At 49.5% G+C, this 13,983-nt stretch overlaps 2 protein-coding genes across 2 annotated transcripts; one reads left to right on the top strand and one right to left on the bottom strand.

Moving 5' to 3' along the window:
• Positions 1–6,000: 6,000 nt before the first annotated feature.
• On the top strand, positions 6,001–8,990 carry LOC119093782 (out at first protein-like). The gene is made up of 5 exons (XM_037216792.1): positions 6,001–6,162; positions 6,666–6,779; positions 7,041–7,175; positions 7,881–8,064; positions 8,472–8,990. The coding sequence occupies exons 1-5, from the start codon at positions 6,085–6,087 to the stop codon at positions 8,798–8,800; spliced, it is 840 nt and encodes a 279-aa protein (XP_037072687.1). The 5' UTR covers positions 6,001–6,084; the 3' UTR covers positions 8,801–8,990.
• A 1,660-nt stretch (positions 8,991–10,650) lies between these two features.
• On the bottom strand, positions 10,651–13,628 carry LOC119093569 (transmembrane protein 218). Its single transcript, XM_037216537.1, has 3 exons — positions 13,565–13,628; positions 12,491–12,701; positions 10,651–10,823 (listed from the first exon to the last, which is right to left on the bottom strand). The coding sequence occupies exons 2-3, from the start codon at positions 12,689–12,691 to the stop codon at positions 10,680–10,682; spliced, it is 345 nt and encodes a 114-aa protein (XP_037072432.1). The 5' UTR covers positions 12,692–12,701; positions 13,565–13,628; the 3' UTR covers positions 10,651–10,679.
• Positions 13,629–13,983: the final 355 nt, after the last annotated feature.

The raw sequence follows: 13,983 nt of genomic DNA, 5'->3' as shown, positions 1-13,983 counted from the left end.
CGATAATTGCCAAGTCCAACAACGGACCTCCCGGCAAATAAGTTTTTTTTACAAATAATTACGTAAATGAACCACCGAAAATCTTACAAACGTAGCACTTGTGCATGTGTAATGAAAAAGAATGGTTATAACGATCGTTTCATCACTTTAGAGTTCATTCTCACGCACTGGGAGGCACCACTTCGGCTGGATTGCTCCTAGTCCAGTAAGGGGCCTCACTTAAGGTTAGGCCTCAGGCTGGCCAAAATAACACAAACATGGCACGTGCGCAAGCGTGCGATGCATGTTGACGTGTGTCGACCATGCTATCGCCTTGGGGATTGAAGACGGCATTGTACAACTGGTCTCGATGGCTGGCAGCCGGCCGGTCGAAAATTGGTTCCAGTCGAACAACGGAGCTTCCCACAAATAAGACGAAAGACCATCCAAACTGATACAAACGTAGTACGTGTGGACGTAGATGTCCACGTGCCAGATTCGTGACGACCGTCCCATCGCTCTCGGGTCCATTCTCGGGCATTATGAGGCGCAGCTGTAGCTGAATTGCCCTAGTCCAGTAAGAGACCTCCATGCAGGCCAGGTGCAAAAAATACTAAAACAGCACGAGCGATGCACGTATGCACTTGTATGAAATGTGGACGCCTGGTTTGACCATTCTATCGGTCTCTGGAATAGAACTGTTTTCTTCCATTTTTAAAAGTACCCTGAATGACAGGTGGTCCCCCGGTCGAGTATCGACACATCCAGCAACGCATCTTCCTGCGGGTTACATACGAGACTGCCTAAACTGACAATAGAAAGGCTTCTGCACCCGCCCCCTCCCCCCCCCCCCCCACTTACAATGTGAAAAACCGGCCAAGTTTGGTGTAAAACACGGTGGTGGTTTTGGGGAACGATAATTCTCGGAATTTTTGCGATTCAACCTCTGAACGCTGAATGCAAACTTACCGCTCCTGTCGGTGAAGTTGGCAATTTATTCAACGATTTATGCAGCGACGAGTCCTGATTTCTCCGAAGAAGGGCATTCAGATAAATTATAGCGCGAAAAAGTCGAAACTGACCGTTATTTTGCAATATCATGTGACCTTCAAGGTCAAAAGCTAAATCAAGGGACGGGAAACTCAGTATCACCCAAAAACTATCGGCCGACTAGAAAACTGGAAGCATTAAGATCTTCAACAGTGCACGGGCTAGTGTCCGTCAAAAAGCACTGACCTATCAAGGTCACCATTCAAGGTCAAACGCTGACCTAAAGTACGGGGAACTCAATATCACCTAAGAGCTCCCGGCTAATTTAATCTTATGAATGTCAGAATATTCATCACAGAAAAAACTAGCGTCCGTCAAAAAGTCCTGACCTGTCAAGGTGACCCTTCAAGGTCAAACGCGGGCTCAAATGACGGGAAGCTCCATATCACCCAAGAACTACGGGCAGATTTTAAAATTGCAAGCGTCAGAACATTCACCACAGAAAAAAACTAGCTTCCGTTAATAAGACCTGCCCTATCAAGGTCATCCTTCAAGGTCAAATTCAGGCTCAAAGGACAAAGAACTCAATGTCACCCTAAAATTACCGGCCGATTTTAATTAAGAAATACCAAAATATTCAATGCAGAAAGAACTAGCGTCTGTCAAAAAATTCTGACCTCTCAAGGTCATCCTTCAAGGCCGAATTCAGGCTCAAAAGACGAAGAACTTCATATTACCAAAAAAATAACCGGCCGATTTCAAACTTGGAAACAGCAGAATATTCACGACAGAAAGAACTAGCCTCCCCCAAAAGTCCTGACCTCTCAAGGTCACCCTTTAACATCAAACGTAGGCTAAAATGACAAGGAACCCTTTATCAACCAAAAATTACCCGTCATTTTTAGGCTTGCAAACAACAGATTATTCACCACAGAAAAAGTTCTCGTCCGTCATAAGTCTTTAACTTTCAAGGTTTTCCTTCACGGTCAAATTTAGTCTCAAAGGACGGAAAAGCCGACATCAACAAAAAATCATAGACCGATTTTAAACTTACAAATACCAGAACATTCATCACAAAAAGAACAAATGCCCCCAAAAATTTCTGACTTCTCAAGGTCACCACTTAGGGTCAAATTCAGGCTCAAAAGACGTGGAACTCGATATCATCAAAAATTACCGTTTGATTTCAAACTTGCAAACATCAGAATATTATACACAGAAAAACTAGCGCTGTAAAAGACCTGACCTCTGAAAGTCACCCTTCAAGTTCAAATTCAGGCTAAAAAAGTGAGAACTCCATGTCATCCAAAAACTAGCGGCGCATTTTGAACTTGCTTGAACCAGAATATTCACTACAATAAGGACTAACGTCTGTCCAAAAGTCCTGATTTCTCAAGGTCACTCTTCTAGGCCCAATACGGATTCAAAGGACGGAGACTAGTTTGACGGAAGCTGGTGGTGTGGTGGATACTCTATGGATATGGATCTGTGGTGGATACTCTAATGTTTGGAAGTCTAAAATCGGCCGGTAAGTTGTGAGCAATAATGAGTTATCCGTCCTTTGAGCCCGTGTTTGACATTGAATGGTGATTTTGAGCTTGCTCTTGCGCCAGCTCGTGCGGTTGTAAATATTTTGATATTGCTATATTATTATATACTATATATTAAATATTTTGATGCTTGCATTTTTTAAGTCAGCCAATAAATTTAAAGTGAAATCGAGTTATCCGTCCTTAGACCCATCCTTTAACCTTGAAAGCCACGTGATATTGTAAAATAATGGTCATTTTCGATGTTTTCGTGCCATAATTCATCTGGTTATGTTTTTTTTCAGAAAAATCGGTTCCGTTACTTTGAGCCCGCGTTTGACCTTAGAGGGTGACCTTGAGATGTCAGGACTGTTCGCTGGACGCCAGCCCCTGCGCTTGTGACTGTTTTATGCTCGCAGTTTTTAAATCGGCCAATAATTTTTGGGTGACATCGAGTTCCCCGTCCTTTGACCCAGCTTTGGGCTTTGAAAGTCATGTGATCTGCAAAATAACGGCCATTTCCGATGTTCTCGTGTCATAATTCATCTGGAGACCTTTTAGAGAAGTCGGAACTCATCGCGGAATAAATCGCTGAATAAATCGCCAACTTCACGGACATTTTCCGGTCCCCGACGCACGGCCGCCGGTACATCACTCACCCGGACGCATGGGCATAGGAACAGGGGAGGGGGGGGGGGTGGCAGGGGGCTATGGGCCTCCCACTTTTCATGGTGGGCGGGGCAGCAGTTGTTTAATACACATTGTTGTTCAATGGATGTAAAATCAAATTTTGATCCTCAAATCTCAATCAAAACATGTCGATCTACAATCATGGGCAGCAGGGGGGGGGGGCGGGGTGGGGGGGGGGGAGGGGGAGGGCATGGGGCATATCTCGGGGTGGGGGGGGGGGAGAGAGAGGGACTGGGCCATGCCCCCAAAACCTCTGAGAGTGTGTTTTGGCTCCCAAAATATTCCCAGAACTTCATAAAGTTTCGTCAACTTACCGTCTGTCTTAACTTTAACTGTTTTAACTGTTTTGTTTCAACTTCTGTTTGAGATTCAAAAGCATTTCGGTGCTTTTTTCGGGTTTGAATGGTGTCCCTACTAGGTACTCACGAGAGGCACCATGCACTGGACCTCGGATCCCACACCAGCCAGCTGGCGACGAACAGTTGCCCCCCCCCCCGCCAAAAAAAACTCCTGGCTAGATCCGCCCCTGCGATGGTGTGATGGAAGGGAGGATAATTAAGGAAAAGATACTGCTGCAGGTGTTTTATATATGGCTTACAAACCAATAAGTAGCAATGCTGATCCATAAATTTGCAACAAAGTACCCATACAATCAGTCCGCAGTCAGTCATGCGAGAGACAGCTGGCGCAGGGCAGGGGCCGCCGACAGCAGACGGCAGCAGGTTCCATGTAAGGAATATATGACAGAGGAGTCTTCATTCTGTGGCTTGGATTTGAAAGGAAAATTTACAGTTGTATGGCGTTGTCACACTGCTTTTGACGGTTTCAAGGTTCGCACTTGTTTTCGTTTAAAATGCTGCGACAAGTCTTACCTCCTGAAAATCAGCCAGTGAAATGAAGGCAGATACCAAATTTGTCGCACTGTGAGCCATCGACTTGCTGTCAAAATTCTCACCAACCTATGCTCAGGCCCGTATTTGGCATTTACACTGTAGAGGCAGATGTTCTTCTCAATGACCCAAAATGTCTACCCGCGCGTGGAATTTTGCCTCCCATGAAAGACACTGTTGAAAAAGACAAATAATTTTGGGAAGCTGGACAGCCTTATTGCCGAATGACATAGACGAGTCGGACAGGCGAGATTGTGCATCAGTGAGAAGCAGGTCTAGGTGCATATATAGCAAAGCAAGTCATGACATTAAGAACGATAACGACCTCCCTCTCTACACCCCCCCCCCCCCGATCATCGGCTTGCTTCCAGAAAAAGTTCCTGAAGCACGCCCTGAGCTGCCCCCCTCCCCCGCGGTGAGCTTGGCCGAGCGGCCGAGGCCACCGATAGCTGACACTTGCGCTCGGTGACTAGCCGCATGGGCGGCACTTATCAAAATCGGGTTGGGGGTTTTAACCCATCAGGTTGACTTAATCGACCCCAGCACCCTGATTTTCCCCGTCATGCAGCCATTTAGGTGGGCTTTCCCGACGCCAGGGGCCAATATTTTCATCGCCCGATATCACAATTGCGGAAAATGTCCTCCCATTGCAAGTCAGTGAGATATTGCGGGTTTGTAACAAGTTTATTACTGAGTGCAGTTCAAAAGAAACATATCAGTGAGATCGTTTGATGTGATCGCCGGAAAATGGTCTCGTTCACTGATCATGGACGGTTGTCCGAGCCCAACCAGACCATTTTGTCCTGAACGGATTTGACAGCGGCATGTTGTATCACCAAAGCGTCAGAATGTTTGACACATGCATCTATGTCACGCGTACCACGTTCGTTCTTTGGCCGGTCGTGCATCTAGCCTGCACTAAGGGCCGTTACTGGACCTGGAGTGATCCCGGGCCACGTGGCCGCATGCCGCTCAGACCACTTTGACGAAGAAAGCTTCACAATTTCAGTCCCTAAGTACAAAGAACAATGAGCACATGCCGTCATTTTCACATGCATGCGCACGTGCTAAGTGTGTACCAGTTTGGGTGGTCTTATACTTAGATTGCCGGGAGGTCCGTTGTTGGACTTAGCAATTTCCACCGGCCGGCCGCCAGCCACCGAGCCCGCTAGTACAATGGCATCTTCAAAAACCCAAGGCGATAGATGGTCGGCATATGTCTCCATGTGTCATATGCGTGCACACATGTCATGTTTACGCTGTTTTGGCCGGCCTGAGGCCTTACCTAAAGGGAGGTCCCGTGCTGGACTAGGAGCAATCCAGCTGAAGTGGCGTGAGAATGGACCCGAAAGCGATGATACGGTCATTATAGCTTTGCCATTTAACCATACGTGCGTGCGTGCTACGTTTGCAAAAGTTTCGGAGGTGTTGCACCTAATTTGCCGGGAGGTCTGCTGTTTGACAATTTTCGACCGGCCGGCAGCCAGCCACCGAGACTGCTTGTACAATGGCGTCTTCTAGCACCAATGCAATGGAATGGTCGAGACATGCCTCCAAGTGTCACATGCGTGCGCACGTACCATATTTGTGCCGTTTTGGCCGGTCTGAGACCTAACCTGAAAGGAGGTCCATTGCTGGACTTGTAGCAATCCAGCCGATGTGCCGCCTCCTATTGCGTGAGAATGGGCCCGATAACGATAGGACTGTCGTTACAGCTTTCGTTTTTACCACACATGCTCACGTACTACGCTTACACCAGATTGGAAGGTCCAAGTCCCGGGAGGCCCGTTTTGGGGCTTGACAAATTATCGGCCAGTCGGCCGCCAGTCGCTTTCGCGCCTGCTCGGGTGCGCTTTGCCGCCACATCGCCGGGCGGGCTGCTGCAGACTGGTGGCTGGCCACCTGGTGGTGGACGGCGCGAAGGATGTCCGATAGTGGGCATAGCATGAGTGGGTGTTTGTGAGCTGTGAGGACTGCCATTATAAACGTGTGAGCGCAAGTACATAATGCTCATTTTGTGCTGGTCGCTCATATTCTTGAGATCATTTTCATCTGCTTTTCTTAGAGTAAACGTCCGCAATCAGGTAAGAAGTCAACTCATCAAGTGCCCCTCTTTGTACCGAAAAAATGGAGTGGTCATAATTTTCACTGAATAGTAGGCGGTAGCGGTATGATATAACTTCATGTAACCACTAGTATCTATATGCATATTATTTGGTTATGATACATCACTTCTGGTATGGGTAGTTACCAAAAGTTACTATGGTACTGGTTACTAGGCCAGCATTTAACCCTTTTTAGTTGATTTTTTGTAACTGAGCTTGTGAGCCATCCCTGAACAAATTAAAATGACATGCATAATTCTTGAGGACCACTTTGTATGGTCACATAGATTAAACATTCACTGGACCAAAAGTGCCTGTAGAAGTATGTATCTTTGTCATCTTTTTCATTTATGTATGCATGGATAGATATGTGTGATTTTATTCTTTATATGCTGTATTGATGTCTCAGGTCCTGTTTGGATGAACATAAACTGTCAGTCTTTCCCTCAGAAATTCAGCTTTAATGGCATGTTTTGTTCCAGGGTGGGGAGCTGATTGAAGAAACACTCAGTGGAAATGTCACTGAAGATTTCACCACACTGGAGTTCATCAAGGCAGATGGAACCATCATAACACACCTTGTTGACTTCAGAAATGTTAGTCTGCTGAACTGAATGTTTTGACATGTTGTAGTGTGATAAATTAATTTGTCCTTGGTGCTACTGGATGTATGGTACAATGCTAGGCATCAGCTTTCATGGCATTCTTGCATGTTTAGGTAAATAAGATGGATGTATGTTGCGTCAGTGCAACTGGTCAAAAGACGCAACTAATCAAAATACTTTTGTTGCTGATGTCACATGCATTTTTGAGATCCACAAATGGTGCCTCAGATGACTGTACATGCATTGTTTTAGGAAGTACAAATATTTCAAGCCCTTGTTCTGGGCGAAGAGGAGAGGGGTCAGAGCCAGTACCAGGTCATGTGTTTTGTGACAAAGGTGGACAAGGGTGACTACATAGCATCAGACGCCATAGCAAAGCTCCGACAGGTGAGTGATAGGGGTCTGCATGGAGGAAGATCACTTCATGAACCCAATTAAGAAGGTGGTGTCAATGTTCCAGTAAGAGGCTTCCTATTGGCATCAAACCAGAGTGGGGATGTGGGTAGCTCCACTTAGTAGGAGTGGAACAGCACTGCAGGCATTGAGCAGGGTCATTTAACACAGATGAACCCCATCTTACTATTGCATATTTTCCAACAATATTCAACTGGGCTGGTCATAGTATGGTAGGACCCAGTGGTTGTAACTCTGAATCCAGCCTCTGTCATTTAGTGCATTCTCATGTCATATGACATTTACTTCAGATACAGAAGAATCAGTCCTATAAAAATCAACCATGATACTATGAATGGGCTTGGTTCTACAATTCAATGTATGGCCTTGGTCTATGCTTGTGATAACATAGCTGTGTAGTTTTGTTTGGGCATATGGAATGTAATCCAATCTGAGCTGTTGGGTGTGGTGCTTGTTACTCCTTAGAAACAAAAAGTAGGCCTTTTATGATAAGAGGCTTAACTCTCCCTGGAATGCAGGTGATCCTAGTTTTGACAGCAAACCACACAGAGCTCTGAGTCATCAGGGTATAGCCTACTGCTGTGGCCTGTCGAACCAGTACTGCAGCCTTCTGCTCACGATCCGCTGCATCTGAAGACGGTACTGGTCTCGAGTTTGACCCGGTCGGCTCCCTGGCAGAAAAACCCTCACGCCGAGCGCCAGGCAGAGGAAGATCTGTCCGAAGTCGGCTACCAGATGGAGGTGCTGGTGCACCTGAACCGGTCGGCAGCCCTCTCACCCCACATCGCGCAGCTGTGCGGCGAGGCGGCCGGCGCCACGTACTCACGCCACGAGGACGTGCGGCACGTGGCGGACCGTAGAGGTGGGACCAGGACGCGCGGATGCCTCCGACTCGGAGGTCGTGTGAACCATGATGGAGTCTCGTCCGGGCGCGGTCGGGTTTGTCTTGTCAAAGCCGGGTCTTTCTCGAGTCTTTCTTTTTCTTCAGTGTGCTTGCAGTCGAATTTGTCGGAATGCGGATGCAGAAAACGCTGTTGCGTTGTAGCAACACCAACAACGGCACAGATGCTAGTAACGGTTTAGTCGTTCAACCAGGCTGCCATACCACCCCGCCCCTCCGGTATACCCGCGGCTCATCTGGCCCCCGCCCGCGTGTAAACGTCGGCACTACCAGTCTGTCTGGCCTGGTCACCGTCCCGCCTGGCCCCCTGACCGCTAGCCTGACCGTGCCGGTCCCCGCCCGTCTGACCTGCTCGCCGTCTCCGACAGCGGCGGACCTGGACGCCGGCTCGCTGGACCTGCTGGAGCTGGCCGTGTCGCCGCTGGCGCCGGCGGCGGCGCGCTGCAGCGCCGTCTCCACGCCGGGCGAGCCGTGCCGCTGCCGCTACCACGTCTGCGTCAGCTGGTACCCGTGCAGTCTCAAGTACTGCAAGGGCCACGAGCCGGATGGCCAGACGGTCAGCTACCGGTGCGGCATCCGCACCTGCCGTCGCTGCCACGTCATGGACTACCGGGTGGCGCGCAAGCAGCTCTGCCTGTGGGACGAGGAGCCGCGCGGCGAAGTGAACCTGATGGGGCGCGAGGAGGATGACCTGTGACCCGGCCGCGGCGCCGGCTGTGATACAGACGAGCTTTACCCGACGGCGCGCTCCGGACTTATGCGGCGCTGGACCGCCGCCGCCGTGGTCGCCTTGATCAGTTTTATACTCGTGACACGAAGGATGATTTTAGCTGTGGAGTGATTGCTATAGTCAGTGAAATGAGTTTTTATAACCGCGCAACTGCTTAATAAAGGGATGGATATGTTAATATCACTTGTCCTACGGAACTGCGCTTTTTGTGTACAGTGGAAGCGAGGCGTGGGGATTGCAACGGTCAATGTTTTACGCAAAACACATTTTTGTGTACTACGCGAGGACAAAAGTACTCGTGCCTCATTCTGCGTCATGTGCGCAATGATTGGCGTCAATTCTAGTGAAACGCTTTAGCGTAGACAACTCAGATCCTTGCTCACCGTCATTGCATACAACTAAGGTAAACAGAGGACTCGGTCAATGCACATTTCACCTAGCAAAAAACTTGCATCCACAGTTCAGGCTGAAATGGAAGGCGAGTAAAGAAAGTAGGCTTTGCTTCGCGTGCTTCGGGTGGTTACACTGATAAGGTCACACGCGCTGTGCATTTGGATGCTCCGCACATTATCACACCTGGACTTGCGGCTTCATGCTGAGTCCGGCTCATGCTGAATCCGGCATGCTGAGTCCGGCATGACGCCGCTACATGAGACAGGCTGGTGCGGGTCATGCCCTTGACTTGCCGACACCTAAGCTTCAAACGATAGTTATGTTTCTTAATCGTTCCAGATCCGCCGTCTGCCTAAACCACACCCACACACAGCGATGGCGGACTTCTTCAGACAGGTTTAAACGTTGATCGTGCGTTATATTGTCGGAGAGCAAACATGCGCGTGCAGCGCCCTGTCACACGTCCGCGCCCTGTACCGCGTTCAGATCGACGCGACCAATCGCCCAACGCTTTTATCAGATGACTAGACTCAACCCAGCCACTCGCCGTACAAAAATCGACTGATGCAACATCGAAAACACTCAGCCCGCCTGACCGACATAGTCCAGTCGACACCGCGCGAACGCATCGGTCTACTCCGCCGCGGCGCTCCCACGGAGCCGGTGCGACCACATGCGAGCGTATCACACGGCCTCCACGCTCCACTGCGGCGCCGACGCGACCCCGCGTGAGCGTGGCGGTCACGCGTCTGTCGGCACGTGATCCGCGCGGCCGCCCCGCACGTGGTCGACGTGCTATCGCCCGCGGCGGTCGATCTTCATGGCCCCGCGCACGGACATGCATCAGCGCCAACCCGTGAGATCGCGACGAAAGACAAGATATTCCAATGTAAGCGACATGCACACTGACGCACGACTTTACGGCTGAGATCCTGACGCCGCATCCAAAGATGACTAGTGGTCAGGGACTGCACGCTTCCCAAACTAGCCGTCTGGAGTCGTGCGTCCTCCCGACTAGCGGTCTGGGATTGCGCGTCTTCCTGACTAGCGGTCTGGGATTGCGCACCTTCCTGACTAGCGGTCTGGGGTTACGCGCCTTCCTGACTAGCGGTCTGGGGTTGCGCGCCTTCCTGACTAGCGGTCTGGAGTTACGCGCCTTCCTGACCAGCGGTCTGAGGTTGTGCGCCTTCCTGACTACAGATAGGACGGACTCCGCTGCAGTGCGCCACGGCCTGCGAACAGCCGCGCCTGCTTCACCGCGACTCTCGTGGAAGTCATTACACACGGTCGGCATGAAGAGTCCAAGCGCTTCGTGTGAGACACCAGTGGCGGCATGACCTAATTAAAATGCCGGCAGTACAAAGAAGAGAGAACTGCGGGAGTCCTCCCCCCATTCCCTGCGCATGGTGCCTCCCCCCATTCCCCCGCTGGGGGGAGGCACCATGGAGCACCTTCAGCCGGGGCCGAAGCGACGCAGCGGCTTGGCCAGCACGCATTCGTTGAAGTGCAGCACCAGCACCATGACGCCGCCACCGATGGCCGCCAGCGCCACCAGCACCAGCAGCACCAGCCGCCACACGTACAGCGGGTCCACCACCTGGACACAGCGGCAACGGTCAGACGGCGCGGCGATAGTTAGCGGCATGAGAGAGCGGGGCGCCGCGTCACGTAGCGCTGTCACTGGAGGGTATGTTATACATCAGAGTTTGCAATTATACAAACGTAGACAGTATTCGAGTAACTTACATTTTTGATCAAATCAAAACATATTTCTCCGCCGATAACGCGTACAATATTTTATCTCGCTGTCAGCGGGACGGTTAACACACGGGTACCTCTTGTGACGTCAATAACCGATGACACTAAAAAGTCCATGGCCGACATAACAGCTCACACCCCTGAGAATGAAATGACCCTAGCCCGTGGCAGTCAAGTTTCGCCCGCTTGGAACCGGATGGGCTTGCGCACCTCCCGACCACTCCTTGGGAAGATCTTGGTTGGCTCAGGTGGTGACTAGTGGCTTAGAACTTGGTCTTCATTGTCCCTTGAGGGTTCATTCCCCGTCGCTTCATCTCTGCATTCATTCCGCTCGTGTGTTCGGAGATCCACCCGTCGATGTCTCATTACTGTTTTTATGTGTTGCTCGCGTGCCATCCTCTACCAACCCACCACTGCTGACCGCTTGTGGCACTTGTCCCTGTGGATCGGTACCTCTCCATTCTAGCTGATGGGGATATGCGACACTGCGTCGCTGACTACGGCATACACTTGCATCTTGCTTTCTCATCGGTTCTTCTATGACATTTTTACCGTTTTCAGGTCTCGTCACAGACAGATTCGACTCCGTCTTCTTACCAGTATATTCTTCTCTTCCAGCGGGTTTGTAACATTGGCCAGGAGGAGGCAGCTGTCCTGTGTGACGTGACCATGTCAATCCGTCTACCGTTACTTGGTATGGCACTGGTCCAGCGCGGCCAAAAGTAACCTTTTCCCGTTTTGTTTCGCCAACTTAGGTACGCACCAATACTGAACCATCAGCAGTGTACTCCGGAAACCCTTTGCTGGCATTCCCCACCTGTCTGGCTTGGGCATTCAGCACATTTTCGGCGGGTCTCGGGTTCGGTAGGTTCAGTCTGGTTCTCATCACTCTTCCCGTCATGACTTCCACGGGTGCCACTCCCGTTGTGCTGTGCCGGGTATTTTGATACCTCATCAAAAACGATGACAGCTGTAGCTCGAGCGGACGGTCGTCTCCTCTGATCAGCCATGTTTTTAGGCTCTGTTTGACTGTTTGCACCACTCTTTCAGCGAGTCCGCTGGACTGAGGACATGGTGCAATCCGCACGTGCTTGATCCCGAGCTTGATCATGAGCTCCCCATTCGGGTTGCCGCCAGCGCAGGAGCCCACGTCTTTGGTCTCAACAGGGCAGTTAGTGGCTTGTTATCAGTCAGAGCGAATCTCCGGCCCCTGAGGCACCGCTTGAATCGGGTGACGCCGAAGATGACGGCCAGTCCCTTTCATTCTAATTGAGCATAGTTGCTAGTTGAACAAGTTGAGAATTGTTCAACTAGCAACTAGTGCTTGCAGATGTACAGAGCGGCATTAGTCATCAGGCCGCATTCGTGTCGGAAGTAGGAAAACAGCTGGCTAATGGCGGAAATCACAACTGAAAAGGAAGGCAAACCAGCATGGAGGAGAGAACACTGCTGTTTTGTGCACAGCCGCCGGAGAGTCATGGACCGAAACCAGACCCTCACACTCACCCTGCCATCATCCACAACCTCCTCGTAGGCAGACTTCACTGGGATCCTGGACAGGAGAAAGGTGAAGCTAGCGGCAGCCACCACCACCGACAGTGCCACTGAACGACGTGCGTGGAAGAACAGAATGACCGCCAGAATGACACAGGACCATAGCAGGACCAAAGTGAAGAGACCAGGTCCCAGGCCAAGGACAGTGGCCATTTCTGTCCACCTGCAAAACAATGGTAACACTGAGTCAGAAGGATGACATCATCTGAATTTTTGACATCAACACCTGGACATGCATATCGATACACACTATAAATTTGCCAAGGTGCAGGGGGCATAAGACAAAGGGCTAGTGTATGCACATACCACTGGCCAAATGTATCTTCATTCAGCAGAGTCAAGCATACCAAAATGGAACATCACATGATAAAAGCCAATAGGGTGATAGTGAGTGTTTCAGATTGTGTACTTGCCGCAAAATGGAAAGGTCCTGAACTCTGACTTTCAAGCACTGAGTTTACATGTTTAAAAACTTTAAAATGACCAGCCTTCAGTATAACAGGAGATACTGGAAGATGATATTGATAGTAATACCTGCATACATGTTTGTGAATGTATATAATTCAGAATATATAACCATTATATTCTATCTATCTAACATATGTGGAAATCTATCATATCATAATCACCAATCTATCATATGTGGAAAATGGTGCATATGCCAAAGACAAAAACTAAAACAGGGACATGTTCCCATTTTGTGATGTGCAAAAGTTTTAGGACTTTGTCTCATTAAACTGTGGTTAATTACACTTGGCAAACCAAGCAATACGATATGGAGCATGGTACAAAACATGCACTGGCATGCACACGATCCTGACCTTAACTGCCTTTTCTACATCTACACTAAAATATCATTGTTAACGTTTCTCACTAACGCACCGCAATATGCAACGAATTTGACGAAACAACCACGAATAGCGTATCAATATAACAGTTACGTTAAGGTAAAAATATGAAATGGTTTGCGCCAGAATACAACATAAAAACATCTATACGGTTACAAATATCAACAACGCGCCTTGCCTCACACAGTCCCCGCAGTCTTAAACTTGAAACACTTTTGGACTCAAGGTGATATAAACTGGGTGGAACCGTCCCGATAACTCACTTCTCAGCGAAGATCCCTTTGTGACGTCACCAGGATACACCTTTAACGCTGATGACGGCACGCGTGGCAACGGGCGTGAGAGATCGCATGCATTACAACACGCTGGGTGTGTGAAATCTGTTGTAAGATCAAAGTAACTATGAATGAACGAAAATCCATGACGTTTTAGCCTAATTTTGAAGGTAATTCAACAGCCAAGGCGGTAATCTAGGACTCGGGAGGCGAGCCATTTCAGGACGATTCGTCGCGTTTTACGCCAAAGAAGCGTTCGGCGTGAGGACTTAATCATGACTTTGGAAGTACCAGATGGACTCAAAACTGCATCCCCGGGTCA

Source organism: Pollicipes pollicipes, unplaced genomic scaffold, assembly GCF_011947565.3.
Source record: "Pollicipes pollicipes isolate AB1234 unplaced genomic scaffold, Ppol_2.1 Scaffold_4002;HRSCAF=4701_pilon_pilon_pilon, whole genome shotgun sequence".
Taxonomy (NCBI): Eukaryota; Metazoa; Arthropoda; class Thecostraca; order Pollicipedomorpha; family Pollicipedidae; genus Pollicipes; species Pollicipes pollicipes.
This window is presented reverse-complemented; position numbering and strand designations above follow the sequence as displayed.

What these genes read in the sequence shown, in the direction of transcription:
- LOC119093782 (XM_037216792.1), top strand. Translation starts at nt 6,085, where the DNA reads ATGCTCATTTTGTGCTGGTCGCTCATATTCTTGAGATCATTTTCATCT. An exon ending in GAGTAAACGTCCGCAATCAG is followed by an intron (nt 6,163 to 6,665) that starts GTAAGAAGTCAA and finishes GTTTTGTTCCAG; the next exon opens with GGTGGGGAGCTGATTGAAGA. An exon ending in ACCTTGTTGACTTCAGAAAT is followed by an intron (nt 6,780 to 7,040) that starts GTTAGTCTGCTG and finishes GCATTGTTTTAG; the next exon opens with GAAGTACAAATATTTCAAGC.
- LOC119093569 (XM_037216537.1), bottom strand. Translation starts at nt 12,691, where the DNA reads ATGGCCACTGTCCTTGGCCTGGGACCTGGTCTCTTCACTTTGGTCCTG. An exon ending in AGGTTGTGGATGATGGCAGG is followed by an intron (nt 10,824 to 12,490) that starts GTGAGTGTGAGG and finishes CGCTGTGTCCAG; the next exon opens with GTGGTGGACCCGCTGTACGT.